At 35.9% G+C, this 22,084-nt stretch overlaps 1 protein-coding gene across 10 annotated transcripts in view; it reads left to right on the top strand.

Moving 5' to 3' along the window:
• Positions 1–22,084, top strand: part of LOC149153393 (uncharacterized) — a 420,894-nt gene that overhangs the window by 38,103 nt on the left and 360,707 nt on the right. For 8 of the 10 annotated variants that reach the window (XM_089438847.1, XM_089438840.1, XM_089438841.1 and 5 more), the window contains exon 3: positions 5,240–5,293. The exons of the other annotated variants lie outside the window; for them this stretch is intronic. In XM_089438847.1, the coding sequence (XP_089294973.1) occupies positions 5,240–5,293 (54 nt within the window). The remainder of the gene's footprint in view (positions 1–5,239; positions 5,294–22,084) is intronic. 10 annotated transcript variants of the gene reach the window in all.

Genomic DNA, 22,084 nt, shown 5'->3' with positions numbered 1-22,084 from the left:
AGAATCAGCTCTTGTAGGGGTATTTATTTCAGATCTGGAAAAATTTTGTGGGGTTTTCATCAGGCAAATCTGAAGCAGGACGATTTAAAATTTTTATTAAAATTTTCAGAAAATTTCTTCAAGGGTTTTTGGGGCACCGGTCTGCTACCTGCGTTTTCAGTTTCTGCTGCTGCCTGGGGTTTCATTGCTGCAGAAAAATTTCGAATTTTTTTTTTAGGCCCACAACGTTTTTGCTGCTGCCATACCCTCTGCGTTTTTTGCTCTTAACCCTCATCAAAACCTCAGCTCATCATTTGCATTTCTCCCTAAACCTTCTCTGTCACTCAACCTCGCGATTCCTCTCGTCCCCATTTCTGCCTCTTTCACGCTGCCTTATTTCTCTTCGCCGTCACCGTCCAGCTCCACGCAGTCAAGTTCCGCTTCACCCTCACTCTCCTGCGGCTCCCTCTGGCAACCTGAGTCTTCTCCCGCGAGCCCGCAGCTCCCTTCAGCAAATCCGCATCCATCCTTTATGCTGTCTTTCTTTCAACTTTCCCTCATCTCCGTGGTTTTTCCGCTGCCATGACTACATCCACTAATCCGCAGCCAGACCTGCAAGGGAAAACACGTTAGATATCTGCTTCAAACTCCTCACGCAGCCTGAGCCTCATCGCAGCCTCATCCTCTCCACACCCAAGCAATTTCTTTCCCATCCCCACACAGCCTTCTCTGCCTGCGTCCGCCCTCCTGTGGCTCCTTACTGTGTGCATCTATACCTCATCTTCCTCCACGCAGCAATCTCTCACACAGTCTCTCCCTTCCGCCAGACCTGCAAACCATTCTCTTGTTTACGGTGGTAGGGTTAGATAGGGTCTCTTAGTTTCCTTTTTTTATGAATGTTCGATTCTGGATTTTTTCTCTTCCTTTTTTTTAGTTTTGATTTATTTTTGTTATAGTTTTGATTTGTTTTTTTTTGGATTCGATTTTTTCATTTTTGTTTCCTTAAGTTAGGGTCAGGTAGGTTTCGATTTTACTTTATTTCTCTTATAGTTTAGATTTAATTTATTTTTGAGATTAGATTTTGCTGTGGTCTTTTATGTTTATTTTTTGACTTCACCTCATTTCACTTTTTATTTTTATTTTTCATTAGGCTTAGTTTGTCATTTTCCTTTGATAATTCGATTTTCATTTTCATCTTGTTTGTTTTGATTTTTCTTTAAAAGCAATTTTGAAAGGTTAAAAAAAAAAGATTTTAACTATTCCTCTGATTCTTTTCATTTTCAAATTTCATTTTTATTTTTTATTTTGATTTTATTTTTGTTTTGATTTTTCTTTTCTAAAAAAAAATAAATTAGCTTAGCACATTTAAAAGTAATCAAGTTAAATTTAAAATTTCTTCTTGTGCTAAAGTAAAAAATCTAAAGGAGAATTTTGCGGTATCAATGTTTTACTTCTCTATAGTTAAAAGCGCTTAAATGTTTATATAAAAATTAACTATTGGAGAGTGGCAAGTCTTCCTGGATTTGGTTCTCTAAGCATACATCTTTTAGTTCTGGGATCAAAATTGGTGAATTGTTAAATTTCGTGGTTGATTAAGATTCTTGTATCTTTTGAAATTTAATTCATTGTGCATCTAGTAAGATTGATCGTTATTGCTTGGATCCTTTAATGCTTGTTACATGTTAGATATTTTGCAAATATTTTCAAGCAATCGTCAATTTTTTCAGCAACAACAACAAACCAATTACTTGATTTGCATTTCATCTAGCGAGATCATTAACTCCATAAGGCACTGGTATTAATCATTCAAGGTCTAATCAATCTTAAGTCTTGCTAAGCCTTGATCAAGTATTCGATTGCCTCGCTGTGTCTCCCAAACCGGTTGATTCCTAGCTGGTTCTCCTTTATCCCATTTCTCCATAGGGTCTACCCCCCTTAGCTTGCTGTAGGGAGACAACTTAATCAGAGAGATCGGGGATCAGGGTGACAGCCCCCGATCTGAGCGTTGTCGCGGTATTTAGACATTCTGTGCGACAACACTACCTATCCCAACGATCTCATCCTTCCTTCTTGCCCTCTTAGAACTTGCTTCTTTAATGGATTCCAAAGTAACTACCATTTCAGTAGTGACTTCATCAGGGCAACTTTGACAACATCCCACACCATTCCCAGGAATTCTAGCTAGGTGGTATTTCAGCTTGTTTATGCCTGCATGCATTGTGGCATTGCAATAATTGCACTTGATATTGTGGTCATTGCTAGGAATGATTCGTTGACCATCTGCCCATGCCAGATCACGAGATTGTATGAAACCCTTTGGTGGCATGGTTTTTTTTTTTTTTTTTTGGTTTTAATTTTTTTTTTTTAATTTGCAAGTTGGTTGAGAAACTTAGCCACAGGTAGCCCCAAACAAAAAAGAATTGCAAACATAAGAAAAAAAAATGAATACATGGAAAACATTCTAACTAGGTTTATGAAGCCTACTTGAAGCTTAGTGTGATCCGATGAAGCCTCCTTTAGCCTCCTCCAACAACTCCTTCACGCTCCTTTAGCTTCACTCTCAACACTCACACAAATTAGCTAAACACTCAAATGAAAAGTGAATGAGAAATGGAAGGGAGAGAGGTGCTTATAAAGTTTTTTTTCCCTCCAATTTCCCTTTTCCTCCACCGAATTTCCAAAAAAGAAAAAAAATAATCTATTTATTTATTTATTTATTTTTGTTTCCGAATTTTTTGATAGTTTGTGGGTTTTCATGCATGCAGGGTCTTATACGGGTCGGATGCGGGTTTCATGGGCTATCCACGGGTTTGATGTAGGTAGCCGGGTCTTATATAAAACTCGCTGGGTCCAGGTCTAGACCGCGGCTTCTATGCAGGTGACCCAGCCTAGGCATACCCCTGCCCTTACCCGTAGGTTTAATCCGGGTGGTGCTTCACTGGAAAATACGCCCAAGAATAGTAAAAATTCAAGTAAATAGTAAGATACAACAATCTGATCCAAACTTGCATGAAATAGGGGGGCTAATCCCCCTAGGGTCAAAATTGGAAAACACCCTAAACAAGATGAAACTTTTTGTAGCACTTAGGGTAGCTTAAATCATTTTCAAATGTTAATAATATGCACTTAAAACATTTCAGAAATGAAACTAGGGCTATAAAGGGTACGAAACAACCTCTTCCACAAAACCCTAGGCAAGGAGCCTTTCTAGTCCTTGAGAAGATATTGCTATAGCAATTTTTCAGAATTGTGGAGGTACCTTCACACCCTCAAATGATGTCAGATAAACCTTGAAAACATAAAACAAGAGGGCTGTTTTTTCTTAGGTCGCTCTAGATTATTAATATGGCACATCCCAAGAAAATTGTCCAGATAAAAAAATATAATATGTGAACTTTTTTCTAGACAATAAATGAAATATTTTCAACAGTTTACTTTTTATTTTGACACTTAGATATTTTTATTTTTCTATTTTTATGAGGTGGGTCCCTATCCCACAAACAAGGGGATCTGATACACCAATCTGGTGTCTGGCTTGGTTGTGAGTCGTGACCTTATAAATAAATAAAACACGAGAACTTGAATTTTGTAAAAAATGGGTTGTTGTTGTATTAGGGCTTAAGTGCCTTATTTCCACTGGGGCAATTAGAGTCAAGATGAATGCCCCTCTTAAGTTGGTTGCTCAATGCTTATGGATTAGGGCAAAGAGGTAGAATCATAGAAGTTAAATTACCTCTTTGTCTAATCAAGACAAGTAATGAAACCAAGCCCTACTACAAAGGATCTTCCAAGGGGAAAGTCTTCAAATATAAGTTCAACCGTGGAATGAAATAAAATCAAATCCCTTGTTGAATAACCTCTAGGGTATGGCCCAACAAGGAGAATTAATGCTTACCTCACACCATCAAAGAAAAAGTGAGAGATTTACCTAGACTTCTCCCTCTAAGTGACAAAGTTGCCCTTCAAATGGATCAATCTTGATAGCCTTGTAGTAGTCTTGAATTAATAAAATTTCTTTTGAAAAAATATGTGGAATAGATAAGAAAAAGAGACTTCAAAGTTGACACCAAAACTTCATGAAAATATTACATTATGGCAAAAATGATCTCAACAATTCACAAAGATTCGGGAGGAAAGTGAGCTCTCTATTTTTAGATAAGGCTCTCAACATCTCTCCCTCTTTTGTTCCTTAGAAAATGCCTAAGATACCTTAAAAAAGATTGAACTGTCATCCACAATAAACATGGAGACTAAGTCAGTACAAAGTTTAACTTTACATTGCTTGAAACTTTCATAAGGGAGGTGATGTGATTCTCCAAAGGGGGCAGTACCTTTAAAACAGGTCCAACAAAACCTTAAATAATGTTTATTAACCTTCAAAATATGCCTCAAATGAAGGCCCATACCCCTACCACAACTCAAGGAATTTCCATGAAACATTAGAATAAGATAGGATAGGATAAGATAATTTTATTAATGTCCAACGAGTGGCCATAAAGCAAAGTGACTTCAAACATAAAAGGAGGGATGATTTGGCTTGAGTGTGCAGTGTTTCTTTTGAAATTGACTTGGAATGAGTTGAAATAAATTTTAGATGCTTTCCAAGTGAGGAGGAGGTACAATGTTCCCCTCTTTAGGATTATTGTTCACTTGATTCGACTTTATGACCTTCAACGACTACATAAAGGCAGACGACTTCTTCATTTGCTCCAAACTTTGTTTGCTTTTGTGATTTAAGGCTTAATTTGCTTTCTTTTCTCTTCGATATTGGTCCATGGGAATGTTCTTCACTTGATGTGACCCTTGCTTTGCTCATAAGATGTGCCATGTTGCAGGTCACAATTTCATTTGGAGTTTGCAATTTATTGTGTCATAAAAAAGTGGAAAAATATTAAAATACATTAAAAAAAAACTTCTTGTTTTATAGATAGGATTAATTGTGTTTTCAGAAGTTTTTTATTATAATCTCTTTCGTGAATGCCATTCAAATTTTCCCATTTTTGTATTTATTATTTGGTATATCCCATCGGCATAATTTTCATCCTTGGTTGAACCATGAAAGATGGATGCCAATACGTTAGGCATAAATCATGTAGTATCTATTGAACAGGAAAGCCATTAAATGCAATTAAATGGAAGTTGTGGAATTGTGATGGAAATATGATGACGATTCTGATTACTATAATATTTGGATTTACTATACAATTGCATTCTTAAGAAATGGTATGAAATCACACTAACTTTTGTATTTCTGGATTAGGTTGGCGTGGATCTGCAAGTTGTGCATTTAACTGATGAGTACTGGAAGAATGTGGTATATTTTTTCATCTAATTGGCATATATAAATTGTGAATTTGCTTAACATGCCTTTAATTGTGTGGATCTGGAAGACTTCCAGTGCATTGATTGGATCTGATACACTAAGGCATGCAAAATTCAGTTGGATTTCATTTCTTACTGCATATCCGTTTTTTTTCTTTTTTTTAGAAGAATGGTTTTATTTATAGTAGCAAAATTGGTTGGCATACTAATACATCCGAATCACATTTTTTTCAAAGAAAAGTCTCGACACATTCAAAATAACATCTTCACCATATTTAGTTTTACTTACTATACCAAAATGCTAAGCTACCAGGATTTGGATCCGGATATGGATACGGATCCGGATTCGGATACGGATCCACCAGTTTTTTGAAAAGCTAGGATCTAGATACGGCAAGTACAAAAAATATAAAATATTTTGTAATTTTTAAAAGTTAAATTTATATAAAAATAAAATAAAAACATATAAATATATAGTTTTTATATATAGTACCTACAAAAATATATATTAGATAGATAATATCAGAATTAATATATTATTTATAAATATTAATTAAATTTGTATAAAAAAAATTATAACTTCTGTTTAAAATTTTAAATATAAAACTTCTATATAATACTTTTAAAATAATTATTAATTTCAGGTGAAAAAAATAATTATTAATTTAATAATATTAAAATTAATGTATCATAATATTGAAACGTTAATTACTAGTTATTATATTTAAATTAAATGAACTTACTTTATGAAACTTTTAAAATAAACATATAATTTAATTAGAATATCCAAACGTCCACATCTTATAATCTTGAAATAAAGTTTATAATATGGTCAATTGCATGTTTATAATCTTGAAATTAATGAACTCCCTTGTTAATTATTCGCGCGGCTGATTTTTCCAATATCGTTATTCATCCGCTCACATTTTCATTCTGGAATTCTGCGCTGACATATAATTTGACGTCAAACCATTTTACGCGCGGCTGATTTTTCCAATATCGTTATTCATCCGCTGACATTTTCATTTTGGAATTCTGCGCTGAGATATAATTTGGAAATATGTGCTGACGTCAAACCATTTTACACAAAAAAATGTTGGGTGGGGCAGATCTTTGTGGATCCGGATCCAAATCCGTCTCTGATCTGGGGATCCGCGGATCCAGCCACTGGGCTTGACGGATCCGGTAACATAGCCAAAATGCTATTCCTTATTACCCCTATATGGGTATTGTTGACCTCTACTGGTCAACATCCCATGCAGTGCATCCCGTTTTTCTTGACAGAAAGAAGCAGCACCTGATCAGCATGTCCGTGCCGTCCTGCCATCATCAGCAGCTTGATCATTTTTGTTGTAAACCCAGTCTGCATGTATAAGTTGTAAATAATCTAAGCAGATCAGAGTCATGTATGTAAAGTTGCCTAGGTGGACCTAACTTTCTAATGATGATCTGCGTCCCGGGAGGTTTTTCGTCTCACCGATCCACGATCGGCAGAGTTTTCCTTCAAACCTGACCCCAAAGCCGGGATGGATTTCGTCATCAGAACTTTAGGAAAATCCTAGTGTGTTAAATCTGCTAGATTATAGTTGTGTCGCAGAACTGGGTGTTTTGTGAGGGTCTGTATTAAATGGGTTTGTCCCTTAAGATGTAATTTTGTAAAAGTCATGATGTAATGTGTCCTGAGGGTCGAGAAATGTTTTAAATCCCCTCATGAGTCCTAAGTCCTAGGTCCTAGGTGATGTTTCCGAAGGCTTAGTTTGATGATCCATCTTAAAATGAATTAAAAAATTAAAAAATGAATAAAAATAATAAAATAATAAAAAATTAATAAAAAATTAAAAAATGAAGCAAAAAACCCTAACTAATCAAATAATAATATTTTAAGTTAATAAATCGACGGATGAGATCAAGAGATGTCTTGATCCTCATCAACGGTCGAGATCAGTTCTACATGGATCACCCAAAACTAGCCGTTGGGATCATTTCCTTTATATAGGGTCTTAGGGGGTCATTTTAGATGATCTGATCTGTGAGTCTGTACTGAAAAAGCTCTCTTGTAATCTGATTTTCTGGTTAAATAAAAAGACTTTGGGGTCCAAATCGTGTTGGTGTTACTCTCTGGAATTGCTGTGAGATCTTTAATTTTCTGCATATTTCAGTTTTCAGCCATTAATCATAGCTTGTTTTTAGAGTAGTGTGAGCACAGGTATCTTGTTCACCTGCTAGGGTTTGAGGGCTGCTAGGGTTTCTGAAATAATGGCAGGTATCTCCATTATTTCCTGAGATCTAGCAGCTTTCTCTCTCTCTTTGCTGATGGTTGCTTGAGATGTGCAGGAAAACATTTTTTGAAGGAAATTTTGTGGGCGTTCGGGGAAGTTCTCGGCTGAACCAGCCAACTCCCGCAAGCACTTTCTGTGCAGAGCCCAGCTGATTGTTCCCTGGGTTAATCATTAAGAGTTTCTTTTCTGTTTTACATTGAGAGATTTTCTTTCTGTTCACAGTGAAGTTCAAAATTTTCTGATATACTGAAAACATTACTGCAATTATTGTCACATCTGGCATTTCATGGGGCCAAATCTGTAAATTATTAGCTGATTTAGGGTTTTCAAGCTTCTGCTTTTTCACATTTTTTTTGTTTATGGTTTTGTTTTTTTTGCAATTGCAGGACTGCCATCAAGGGTCAAGTGGAGAAAGCAGCGTATCTCAGGCAGCCGACAATCAGTTTCAGTATAAATCTCAATACCGCCGTCAAATTCCTTTGCTGGCAAATAGAAAGCTGTGACCCTATCTGCTGCCATCAAATCCAAAAAGAAAAGTTTTGAAACATTAGGGCAACGAGACAGCGTTCCAAGTCCACCATCAAAACACACTGGTATCAAAGCATTCGCATTCACCACCTTTCGCAACGAGAAATTGCTCCCCACAGGTAATGCGTGTTTATTCTTGAATGAAAACGTATGATTGGTAATGCGTTTTGTTCCTTTCAGACAGCATTTGAAATACGATTCTCAGTTGACGGCTAGGGTTCTCTGTAAAATCCGAGCTCAGTTGAAGTCTTTTAGCAGAAATTCGTCCAGGTAAGATTCGATGCAGTCTTAATCCAATCGCTCCAGTCACGCTTTCGGCATGCTCACGCTCAGGTAACTTTGGGTCAGCTGTTGTACGAATCTTTTTTTTTCTGCCTGCGTATTCGTTTTGGGTCTTTAGCATGAATGAAGTCTGGAGCATTCGAAACTGGTTCATATTTCCGCTGTCATCTTTCATCGCATTGGATCTCATTCACGCTTTCAGCCGTCGAGTTCTTCAGAATCGCAATTTTTTTTAAGTCACCAAAGTTCTTCACGGGTAGTCATAGTATGCGTGAAGCCATTCCGTCGTTCTCTAAATTATTCGTTGTTTGTCATATGTTTTATAAATGGGCTTAGCGTGATAGTTTGGTGGCTTAGTTAGGGTTCTGTATTATAAGAAAGGGTTTGGCATAGTTACGTTTCATTAGTTTTAGATTTAATAATTTTATATTATATGAAAAACAAAAATACGATTTGCTGTTTTCATTTCTGTTACGTTTTAGATTTTTTAAATTGGATTTTAATTTAATTCTTTTAGGTTTGGTTTTAAATTTTTGTATAGTTTTGATTTTATATAGATTTTATGATAGACTAAGTTTTGTTCTTTTTATTTAAAATAGTTTTAATACTTAGTTCATATTTTGGTTTAGTTTAATTTTTATATTTATAGTTTAGTTTTAAATTAGTTTTGGGTTTTTTATTTTTAGATTTTATTATATAAAAAAAAATATATATATATATAAAAAGTTTTATTTAGGTTTTGTTTTATTTAATTTTAGTTTTAATATAATTTAGTTTTTTTTAGAATAGATTTTAAATTTTAAATTTTTTTTTGATTTTAAATTTTCATTTTTATAATATTAAAAAAATAAAAAAAAAACTGAGAAAAGATTTAAAAATTTTTGAAAAAAAAAAAAAAAAAAAAATATTAAAATTTTGTGGAAAATTAGTTTTGCCAGTATCAGTGGTTTTTCACGTTAATATCTTTCATGCTGAGATCTGAAATTTTCAAGTCGAAACACGAAATCCAATGTCAGGTTAATAATTCATGATGCTCATGGTGGTTTAAGGCATTTATCTCTTCAAAGCTTTCAGTTGCCGGATATCATTTTGATCACATGATTTAGCTGATGATAGATGGTTGCTGTTCATGGTCCATGCTTTCTTATCATTTAAAAAGTAATCATTTAAACATTGACTCCACAAGGCACTGGTCTATTAAATCTCTAAATCCATCTAGTGCTTATCATATCGTGTATCGTGTCTCCCACCCAACTGTTTGGCAGTTGGTCTTCACTATCTCGCAGGGTCTACCCCCCTTAGCCGCGGGAGACGGGCTTAAACGGAGGGATCGGGGATCAGAGTGACAGCCCCCGGTCCGAGCGTTGTCATGCCAATCTGTGCAACAACATTTTTGGCGCCGTTGCCGGGGACAGAGTTTTTCTGTTCCTGGAGTTTCATCGACATTCATCTTCTCATCTCTCATTTGAGCTGGCAGATTCAATATTTTGGCATCTTTTCATCACATATCAGCAGCATCTCTTCGGTGTGTTTCTTGTTTGGGTGGCGACTCCATTTTCTTATTTTTCCCAGACAAGAAGCCTACCACATATCTGTTTGTTGATTGCTTCTCGGATCTTAGAATCAGATTTGTTGTTCAAGTGGCGACTCCACTTCTCTCATCTCTTAATTTTCTTGAGCAGAAATCTCTTTCTATCATCCATTTGATCCTTCATTGTTCATCATGGATTATTCATTTAAACCATGTCATTTTACTGATAATCTCCATGATCTTCCGAAAGAGGCCATTGGTAAATTACTTAAGTTCTCGGGTGATGATTCGGTCGCTATTAAAAGGCATTTAAACATGTTTACTTGTGTAATGATCTTATACTGTAGATTTCCTCAATATAATAATGAAGATTTCAAGATGCGTCTATTTGTCCGTTCTTTAGAGGTTGATGCCTTGAATTGGTTTAATAACTTTCCTAATGATTTTTTCACTTCTTTACAAGACATTCTCAATGCTTTTAAAGATAGATATGATAGTCCAAACAGCTTGCCTTCTACTTCTAAAATTGTTGAACAGAAAGAAAGTAATTCAGCTGTTGAAGAAAGATTTCAAGGTCAGAATGTGTCATCCACCGGAAATATTGCAGATCATCATAGTGAAAAATCAGGGATAAATGACAATGAAAAGGAGGAGCAAAAGCAAATAATACAAGATTTAAAGATGCTGGTGAAAAATCTGGAAAGCAACCAAACTAATCTTATCAATGATGTTAAAACTTTACGCACCCATCTTGAAAAACGTAATAGAGAGTTAGAGGTCACTCAAAATCAGCATGCTAAGGAAATTGAGGCCATGAAAATTAGATATGAAACAGAAATTAGAAGCATGCAAAGCAAGATGTCAGTCTTAGAGGAAAATATGGTGACCATGAACGCTGATCATGATAGGGAAATTGACTCTATGACATTCAATCATAACAATCAGTTGGCTGACATGCAAGCGAATCATAAAGAAGAAATAAATTTCATGCAACATTGCTTGATGGACATAGAGGAAAAGAATGATAAAGTAATAAAACACATGCAAGAACACCATGCCATGCAAATCAGCGCTATAAGGGATGAATGCTCTAGTCAGATAGATGCCATTAGAATACAAGTTCAAAAGATTCAACAATGGTCAGATGATAAGAGAAACCAGGAGCCTTCTCATTTGCCGCAACAAGTTCCATCTTACTATGAGGAGGTCATTAGGTGGATAATTGAAGGTGATCCAGATAAGCTTAAAAACGATAAAAATCAGATGCAAGACACAAAAGGACTTAGCATGCATATCTTACACACTTCATCTGATAGTTTCGAAACAGAAAGTTCCAGATCATCAGTAATTCATCCTGCCAGAAAGAAGAAGCGCAAGAGGAAGAAGATTAGACGAAGATTTGATGCATCAGACGGCCGTGAGCAGCTTGATTTTCGGATAGGAAGGAGTCCTACCATATGCAAAATTGGACATGGCACATCCGACAAGCAGCCGACAGATTTGCCTGAAAGCAGGCAAATGCTCAGTATGCACTATATTGAACACATCTGATGCCGTAGGGCATCCTTTGTATCGTATTCCTAACCCTACTCCTTGTTTTTTCCGCATTTTTATTTCTGCTTTAGATAGTTAATAAATTAAGAGCTTTTATCTTTCCTGTGCTTAATGTATATGCTGATTTTTTGGGATGGACGCTACTTATTTTTGTGTTGTATGGATGCAGATTCTGGATTCTCACATTCCTGCAAGCAGCAACGTGTCCCCAAGTAGAGCCAGATGTTGACCTCTACTGGTCAACTACCCATGCAGTGCATCCCGTTTTTCTTGACAGAAAGAAGCAGCACCTGATCAGCATGTCCGTGCCGTCCTGCCATCATCAGCAGCTTGATCATTTTTGTTGTAAACCCAATCTGCATGTATAAGTTGTAAATAATCTAAGCAGATCAGAGTCATGTATGTAAAGTTGCCTAGGTGGACCTAACTTTCTAATGATGATCTGCGTCCCGGGAGGTTTTTCGTCTCACCGATCCACGATCGGCAGAGTTTTCCTTCAAACCTGACCCCAAAGCCGGGATGGATTTCGTCATCAGAACTTTAGGAAAATCCTAGTGTGTTAAATCTGCTAGATTATAGTTGTGTCGCAGAACTGGGTGTTTTGTGAGGGTCTGTATTAAATGGGTTTGTCCCTTAAGATGTAATTTTGTAAAAGTCATGATGTAATGTGTCCTGAGGGTCGAGAAATGTTTTAAATCCCCTCATGAGTCCTAAGTCCTAGGTCCTAGGTGATGTTTCCGAAGGCTTAGTTTGATGATCCATCTTAAAATGAATTAAAAAATTAAAAAATGAATAAAAATAATAAAATAATAAAAAATTAATAAAAAATTAAAAAATGAAGCAAAAAACCCTAACTAATCAAATAATAATATTTTAAGTTAATAAATCGACGGATGAGATCAAGAGATGTCTTGATCCTCATCAACGGTCGAGATCAGTTCTACATGGATCACCCAAAACTAGCCGTTGGGATCATTTCCTTTATATAGGGTCTTAGGGGGTCATTTTAGATGATCTGATCTGTGAGTCTGTACTGAAAAAGCTCTCTTGTAATCTGATTTTCTGGTTAAATAAAAAGACTTTGGGGTCCAAATCGTGTTGGTGTTACTCTCTGGAATTGCTGTGAGATCTTTAATTTTCTGCATATTTCAGTTTTCAGCCATTAATCATAGCTTGTTTTTAGAGTAGTGTGAGCACAGGTATCTTGTTCACCTGCTAGGGTTTGAGGGCTGCTAGGGTTTCTGAAATAATGGCAGGTATCTCCATTATTTCCTGAGATCTAGCAGCTTTCTCTCTCTCTTTGCTGATGGTTGCTTGAGATGTGCAGGAAAACATTTTTTGAAGGAAATTTTGTGGGCGTTCGGGGAAGTTCTCGGCTGAACCAGCCAACTCCCGCAAGCACTTTCTGTGCAGAGCCCAGCTGATTGTTCCCTGGGTTAATCATTAAGAGTTTCTTTTCTGTTTTACATTGAGAGATTTTCTTTCTGTTCACAGTGAAGTTCAAAATTTTCTGATATACTGAAAACATTACTGCAATTATTGTCACATCTGGCATTTCATGGGGCCAAATCTGTAAATTATTAGCTGATTTAGGGTTTTCAAGCTTCTGCTTTTTCACATTTTTTTTGTTCAGGGTTTTGTTTTTTTTGCAATTGCAGGACTGCCATCAAGGGTCAAGTGGAGAAAGCAGCGTATCTCAGGCAGCCGACAAACAGTTTCAGTATAAATCTCAATACCGCCGTCAAATTCCTTTGCTGGCAAATAGAAAGCCGTGACCCTATCTGCTGCCATCAAATCCAAAAGGAAAAGCGTTGAAACATTAGGGAAACGAGACAGCGTTCCAAGTCCACCATCAAAACACACGGGTATCAAAGCATTTGCATTCACCGCCTTTTGCAACGAGAAATGGCTCCCCACAGGTAATGCGTGTTTATTCTTGAATGAAAACGTATGATTGGTAATGCGTTTTGTTCCTGTCAGACAGCATTAGAAATACGATTCTCAGTTGACGGCTAGGGTTCTCTGCAAAATCCGAGCTCAGTTGAAGTCTTTTAGCAGAAATTCGTCCAGGTAAGATTCGATGCAGTCTTAATCCAATCGCTCCAGTCACGCTCACGCTCAGGTAACCTTGGGTCAGCTGTTGTACGAATTTTTTTCTGCCTGCGTATTCGTTTTGGGCATGAGTGAAGTCTGGAGCATTCGAAACTGGTTCATATTTCCGCTGTCATCTTTCATCGCATTGGATCTCATTCACGCTTTCAGCCGTCAAGTAATCGCGATTTTTCTTAAGTCACCAACGTTCTTCACGGGTAGTCATAGTATGCCTGAAGCCATTCCGTCGTTCTCTAAATTATTCGTTGTTTGTCATATGTTTTATAAATGGGCTTAGCGTGATAGTTTGGTGGCTTAGTTAGGGTTCTGTATTATAAGAAAGGGTTTGGCATAGTTACGTTTCATTAGTTTTAGATTTAATAATTTTATATTATATGAAAAACAAAAATACGATTTGCTGTTTTCATTTCTGTTACGTTTTAGATTTTTTAAATTGGATTTTAATTTAATTCTTTTAGGTTTGGTTTTAAATTTTTGTATAGTTTTGATTTTATATAGATTTTATGATAGACTAAGTTTTGTTCTTTTTATTTAAAATAGTTTTAATACTTAGTTCATATTTTGGTTTAGTTTAATTTTTATATTTATAGTTTAGTTTTAAATTAGTTTTGGGTTTTTTATTTTTAGATTTTATTATATAAAAAAAAATATATATATATATAAAAAGTTTTATTTAGGTTTTGTTTTATTTAATTTTAGTTTTAATATAATTTAGTTTTTTTTAGAATAGATTTTAAATTTTAAATTTTTTTTTGATTTTAAATTTTCATTTTTATAATATTAAAAAAATAAAAAAAAAACTGAGAAAAGATTTAAAAATTTTTGAAAAAAAAAAAAAAAAAAAAATATTAAAATTTTGTGGAAAATTAGTTTTGCCAGTATCAGTGGTTTTTCACGTTAATATCTTTCATGCTGAGATCTGAAATTTTCAAGTCGAAACACGAAATCCAATGTCAGGTTAATAATTCATGATGCTCATGGTGGTTTAAGGCATTTATCTCTTCAAAGCTTTCAGTTGCCGGATATCATTTTGATCACATGATTTAGCTGATGATAGATGGTTGCTGTTCATGGTCCATGCTTTCTTATCATTTAAAAAGTAATCATTTAAACATTGACTCCACAAGGCACTGGTCTATTAAATCTCTAAATCCATCTAGTGCTTATCATATCGTGTATCGTGTCTCCCACCCAACTGTTTGGCAGTTGGTCTTCACTATCTCGCAGGGTCTACCCCCCTTAGCCGCGGGAGACGGGCTTAAACGGAGGGATCGGGGATCAGAGTGACAGCCCCCGGTCCGAGCGTTGTCATGCCAATCTGTGCAACAACATTTTTGGCGCCGTTGCCGGGGACAGAGTTTTTCTGTTCCTGGAGTTTCATCGACATTCATCTTCTCATCTCTCATTTGAGCTGGCAGATTCAATATTTTGGCATCTTTTCATCACATATCAGCAGCATCTCTTCGGTGTGTTTCTTGTTTGGGTGGCGACTCCATTTTCTTATTTTTCCCAGACAAGAAGCCTACCACATATCTGTTTGTTGATTGCTTCTCGGATCTTAGAATCAGATTTGTTGTTCAAGTGGCGACTCCACTTCTCTCATCTCTTAATTTTCTTGAGCAGAAATCTCTTTCTATTATCCATTTGATCCTTCATTGTTCATCATGGATTATTCATTTAAACCATGTCATTTTACTGATAATCTCCATGATCTTCCGAAAGAGGCCATTGGTAAATTACTTAAGTTCTCGGGTGATGATTCGGTCGCTATTAAAAGGCATTTAAACATGTTTACTTGTGTAATGATCTTATACTGTAGATTTCCTCAATATAATAATGAAGATTTCAAGATGCGTCTATTTGTCCGTTCTTTAGAGGTTGATGCCTTGAATTGGTTTAATAACTTTCCTAATGATTTTTTCACTTCTTTACAAGACATTCTCAATGCTTTTAAAGATAGATATGATAGTCCAAACAGCTTGCCTTCTACTTCTAAAATTGTTGAACAGAAAGAAAGTAATTCAGCTGTTGAAGAAAGATTTCAAGGTCAGAATGTGTCATCCACCGGAAATATTGCAGATCATCATAGTGAAAAATCAGGGATAAATGACAATGAAAAGGAGGAGCAAAAGCAAATAATACAAGATTTAAAGATGCTGGTGAAAAATCTGGAAAGCAACCAAACTAATCTTATCAATGATGTTAAAACTTTACGCACCCATCTTGAAAAACGTAATAGAGAGTTAGAGGTCACTCAAAATCAGCATGCTAAGGAAATTGAGGCCATGAAAATTAGATATGAAACAGAAATTAGAAGCATGCAAAGCAAGATGTCAGTCTTAGAGGAAAATATGGTGACCATGAACGCTGATCATGATAGGGAAATTGACTCTATGACATTCAATCATAACAATCAGTTGGCTGACATGCAAGCGAATCATAAAGAAGAAATAAATTTCATGCAACATTGCTTGATGGACATAGAGGAAAAGAATGATAAAGTAATAAAACACATGCAAGAACACCATGCCATGCAAATCAGCGCTATAAGGGATGAATGCTCTAGTCAGATAGATGCCATTAGAATACAAGTTCAAAAGATTCAACAATGGTCAGATGATAAGAGAAACCAGGAGCCTTCTCATTTGCCGCAACAAGTTCCATCTTACTATGAGGAGGTCATTAGGTGGATAATTGAAGGTGATCCAGATAAGCTTAAAAACGATAAAAATCAGATGCAAGACACAAAAGGACTTAGCATGCATATCTTACACACTTCATCTGATAGTTTCGAAACAGAAAGTTCCAGATCATCAGTAATTCATCCTGCCAGAAAGAAGAAGCGCAAGAGGAAGAAGATTAGACGAAGATTTGATGCATCAGACGGCCGTGAGCAGCTTGATTTTCGGATAGGAAGGAGTCCTACCATATGCAAAATTGGACATGGCACATCCGACAAGCAGCCGACAGATTTGCCTGAAAGCAGGCAAATGCTCAGTATGCACTATATTGAACACATCTGATGCCGTAGGGCATCCTTTGTATCGTATTCCTAACCCTACTCCTTGTTTTTTCCGCATTTTTATTTCTGCTTTAGATAGTTAATAAATTAAGAGCTTTTATCTTTCCTGTGCTTAATGTATATGCTGATTTTTTGGGATGGACGCTACTTATTTTTGTGTTGTATGGATGCAGATTCTGGATTCTCACATTCCTGCAAGCAGCAACGTGTCCCCAAGTAGAGCCAGATGTTGACCTCTACTGGTCAACTACCCATGCAGTGCATCCCGTTTTTCTTGACAGAAAGAAGCAGCACCTGATCAGCATGTCCGTGCCGTCCTGCCATCATCAGCAGCTTGATCATTTTTGTTGTAAACCCAATCTGCATGTATAAGTTGTAAATAATCTAAGCAGATCAGAGTCATGTATGTAAAGTTGCCTAGGTGGACCTAACTTTCTAATGATGATCTGCGTCCCGGGAGGTTTTTCGTCTCACCGATCCACGATCGGCAGAGTTTTCCTTCAAACCTGACCCCAAAGCCGGGATGGATTTCGTCATCAGAACTTTAGGAAAATCCTAGTGTGTTAAATCTGCTAGATTATAGTTGTGTCGCAGAACTGGGTGTTTTGTGAGGGTCTGTATTAAATGGGTTTGTCCCTTAAGATGTAATTTTGTAAAAGTCATGATGTAATGTGTCCTGAGGGTCGAGAAATGTTTTAAATCCCCTCATGAGTCCTAAGTCCTAGGTCCTAGGTGATGTTTCCGAAGGCTTAGTTTGATGATCCATCTTAAAATGAATTAAAAAATTAAAAAATGAATAAAAATAATAAAATAATAAAAAATTAATAAAAAATTAAAAAATGAAGCAAAAAACCCTAACTAATCAAATAATAATATTTTAAGTTAATAAATCGACGGATGAGATCAAGAGATGTCTTGATCCTCATCAACGGTCGAGATCAGTTCTACATGGATCACCCAAAACTAGCCGTTGGGATCATTTCCTTTATATAGGGTCTTAGGGGGTCATTTTAGATGATCTGATCTGTGAGTCTGTACTGAAAAAGCTCTCTTGTAATCTGATTTTCTGGTTAAATAAAAAGACTTTGGGGTCCAAATCGTGTTGGTGTTACTCTCTGGAATTGCTGTGAGATCTTTAATTTTCTGCATATTTCAGTTTTCAGCCATTAATCATAGCTTGTTTTTAGAGTAGTGTGAGCACAGGTATCTTGTTCACCTGCTAGGGTTTGAGGGCTGCTAGGGTTTCTGAAATAATGGCAGGTATCTCCATTATTTCCTGAGATCTAGCAGCTTTCTCTCTCTCTTTGCTGATGGTTGCTTGAGATGTGCAGGAAAACATTTTTTGAAGGAAATTTTGTGGGCGTTCGGGGAAGTTCTCGGCTGAACCAGCCAACTCCCGCAAGCACTTTCTGTGCAGAGCCCAGCTGATTGTTCCCTGGGTTAATCATTAAGAGTTTCTTTTCTGTTTTACATTGAGAGATTTTCTTTCTGTTCACAGTGAAGTTCAAAATTTTCTGATATACTGAAAACATTACTGCAATTATTGTCACATCTGTCATTTCATGGGGCCAAATCTGTAAATTATTAGCTGATTTAGGGTTTTCAAGCTTCTGCTTTTTCACATTTTTTTTGTTCAGGGTTTTGTTTTTTTTGCAATTGCAGGACTGCCATCAAGGGTCAAGTGGAGAAAGCAGCGTATCTCAGGCAGCCGACAATCAGTTTCAGTATAAATCTCAATACCGCCGTCAAATTCCTTTGCTGGCAAATAGAAAGCTGTGACCCTATCTGCTGCCATCAAATCCAAAAAGAAAAGTTTTGAAACATTAGGGCAACGAGACAGCGTTCCAAGTCCACCATCAAAACACACTGGTATCAAAGCATTCGCATTCACCGCCTTTCGCAACGAGAAATTGCTCCCCACAGGTAATGCGTGTTTATTCTTGAATGAAAACGTATGATTGGTAATGCGTTTTGTTCCTTTCAGACAACATTTGAAATACGATTCTCAGTTGACGGCTAGGGTTCTCTGTAAAATCCGAGCTCAGTTGAAGTCTTTTAGCAGAAATTCGTCCAGGTAAGATTCGATGCAGTCTTAATCCAATCGCTCCAGTCACGCTCACGCTCAGGTAACCTTGGGTCAGCTGTTGTACGAATTTTTTTCTGCCTGCGTATTCGTTTTGGGCATGAGTGAAGTCTGGAGCATTCGAAACTGGTTCATATTTCCGCTGTCATCTTTCATCACATTGGATCTCATTCACGCTTTCAGCCGTCAAGTAATCGCGATTTTTCTTAAGTCACCAACGTTCTTCACGGGTAGTCATAGTATGCCTGAAGCCATTCCGTCGTTCTCTAAATTATTCGTTGTTTGTCATATGTTTTATAAATGGGCTTAGCGTGATAGTTTGGTGGCTTAGTTAGGGTTCTGTATTATAAGAAAGGGTTTGGCATAGTTACGTTTCATTAGTTTTAGATTTAATAATTTTATATTATATGAAAAACAAAAATACGATTTGCTGTTTTCATTTCTGTTACGTTTTAGATTTTTTAAATTGGATTTTAATTTAATTCTTTTAGGTTTAGTTTTAAATTTTTGTATAGTTTTGATTTTATATAGATTTTATGATAGACTAAGTTTTGTTCTTTTTATTTAAAATAGTTTTAATACTTAGTTCATATTTTGGTTTAGATTAATTTTTATATTTATAGTTTAGTTTTAAATTAGTTTTGGGTTTTTTATTTTTAGATTTTATTATATAAAAATATATATATATATATATATATAAAGTTTTATTTAGGTTTTGTTTTATTTAATTTTAGTTTTAATATAATTTAGTTTTTTTTAGAATAGATTTTAAATTTTAAATTTTTTTTTGATTTTAAATTTTCATTTTTATAATATTAAAAAAATAAAAAAAAAACTGAGAAAAGATTTAAAAATTTTTGAAAAAAAAAAAAAAAAAAAAAAAAAAAAATTAAAATTTTGTGGAAAATTAGTTTTTCCAGTATCAGTGGTTTTTCACGTTAATATCTTTCATGCTGAGATCTGAAATTTTCAAGTCGAAACACGAAATCCAATGTCAGGTTAATAATTCATGATGCTCATGGTGGTTTAAGGCATTTATCTCTTCAAAGCTTTCAGTTGCCGGATATCATTTTGATCACATGATTTAGCTGATGATAGATGGTTGCTGTTCATGGTCCATGCTTTCTTATCATTTAAAAAGTAATCATTTAAACATTGACTCCACAAGGCACTGGTCTATTAAATCTTTAAATCCATCTAGTGCTTATCATATCGTGTATCGTGTCTCCCACTCAACTGTTTGGCAGTTGGTCTTCACTATCTCGCAGGGTCTACCCCCCTTAGCCGCGGGAGACGGGCTTAAACGGAGGGATCGGGGATCAGAGTGACAGCCTCCGGTCCGAGCGTTGTCGTGCCAATCTGTGCGACAACAGGTATGTTCTGACATAGACACCTAGTAACAAACATATTTTTGAAATACATATAATACTAAAAATATAACTAACTCAAGAAAGTTTGAGATTAGTATTCTGTAATGTCCTCTTCTAATTAATAGCCCAAGGGAGGACAAAGTAGCTTATCCAACCTGTAGACTATAGTCATTTATAACTGGGGAAATCCGTTATTCAATGCTAGTGGGGTAACATTGGGTAGTTTGGGGTAATTGGAGGAAAACTTGTGAAAGAAACCAAATTTGGGGCAAAATGGAGGGAAACTTGTTAGCGCCTTGTTGTCGCTCAGGTTGTACAGGCACAATGCGACAACTACTCAGGTTGGGGTCTGTCATTCTGATCCCTGACCTATCCGTTCTAGCTGTCTCCCAACAGCAGGACATGTTGGCAACCAACGAGTCCAAGAGACACGATTGAATGGCCTAGCCACTTGGTTGATTTAGCAAGCCTTTAGAGATTGAATTAAATTTACTTATGAAACTAGTGCCTTATGGAGTCAACTTGCTTTATATCGATTATGGACCAAATGACTGGATGAACAACCACTGCTTGAATGCTTAACTATCCTATATGCTATGCAAATCCTAAGACTTAGGTGTGATGCAAGGATCTTGGTTACTTCTAATTAAATGCCTATTCTAGGTGTATCCTTTCTCTTAACTATTTTGAAGCTAGTGTCTAGAGTAGGTTGTGAGAAAGAGGCCAAGGGGAAGCAAGTAGAGACTTGATTAACGATACTTCTCCTTAGGTACTAACCACCCGGTGCCTCTAGCGCTGCAAAGACCGTGGCTCTAACAACTGCAAGGTCACTGTGTTAACCACTAAAGAGGTGCTAGATGAGAAAGGTGACCCTATTCTCTATCAACCAAGCTTATGCTTGGAGGTAAGTTATTAAGTGCAAGACTAGCTCTTAGGATGAGATGCAAGATTATTGAGTGGTTTTTGAGTTAGGATTGTTAATGTTAAGTACTTCAGTTATGATTGATCTTAAATTATGACAATAAGTACTTAACAATGGAAATTAAGAGACAATATTTAACCAAAAGAGAATGCGCCAATTTAACAAGTGCCAACAAGATACAATAGATATCCACGAAACAATATAAATCATCAATATGCTCAAGATAAAATTATCATCCAGAAGAAGATATTAATCATGAAACAGTGATGACAAGTAAATGAAAAATAGAGCACTGATCCAATATGTTATTCAAAATTAAGATCCAATGAAAATTAATTCAATAAAGAGACAATGCCTTTTAGAAGATGATGCCAATATTGTGATTAGATTCCTTATTGCTATCAAGAGATGCCAATGACAATTATGCTTAGATCAATATGTAAGAGACACCAACACCCAATAGAATCTTAGATTTACTTACTTAGGTAACCATTCAATTGGATTATGTAATTTAGGTGCTTCAGAGAGTGAGCTTATAAGTGCAAACTTGAAATTTATACAACTTACAAGAAAAAATCAAATTGTTAGTGTCTTCTTAGCAACAAGATACTTCAGCAATTGTCAAATGCTTTAGCAACTTAATATAAACAATGCCTTTCCATAATGAGTGATTATTATCACTAGATCTTGAAACCATAAAATTCCTTTTGTCGCTTGAGATTATGACAGCAGTATGTTACTTGTGTTTTAGAGCATTTTTAGGTGCAAAATGAGATGCATATGCTTGTCAAATGCAAGTGAAGCAATCCACTACTAAAGACACTTTTCCAAGACCAAATTTATGAATGAGTTAGCTCTCTTATGATGTATATGACACTGATATATCAGATTTATGATGCAGAGATAACAGTCACCTAAACTTATGAATTTATGTCAAATGAATAATGCCCAATTTGTCCAATAGCTAGTTACGGAACTTAGGAAACTTTTTGATGTTTTTAGTGCATTCAAGCTATATTTTTTTTTACCACTGTTATGAATTTATATTCTTGCTGTAGCAAACAATGAGGAAAGAGGGTTTAGAGATCAAACCCTTGGGC

The sequence above is a fragment of the Pinus tabuliformis genome, chromosome 9, assembly GCF_031772625.1.
Source record: "Pinus tabuliformis cultivar Carrire ecotype Pingquan chromosome 9, CPIR1, whole genome shotgun sequence".
Classification (NCBI taxonomy): domain Eukaryota; kingdom Viridiplantae; phylum Streptophyta; class Pinopsida; order Pinales; family Pinaceae; genus Pinus; species Pinus tabuliformis.
The sequence above is the reverse complement of the archived record's forward strand: the minus strand, read 5'-3'. Positions and strand labels throughout refer to the sequence as shown.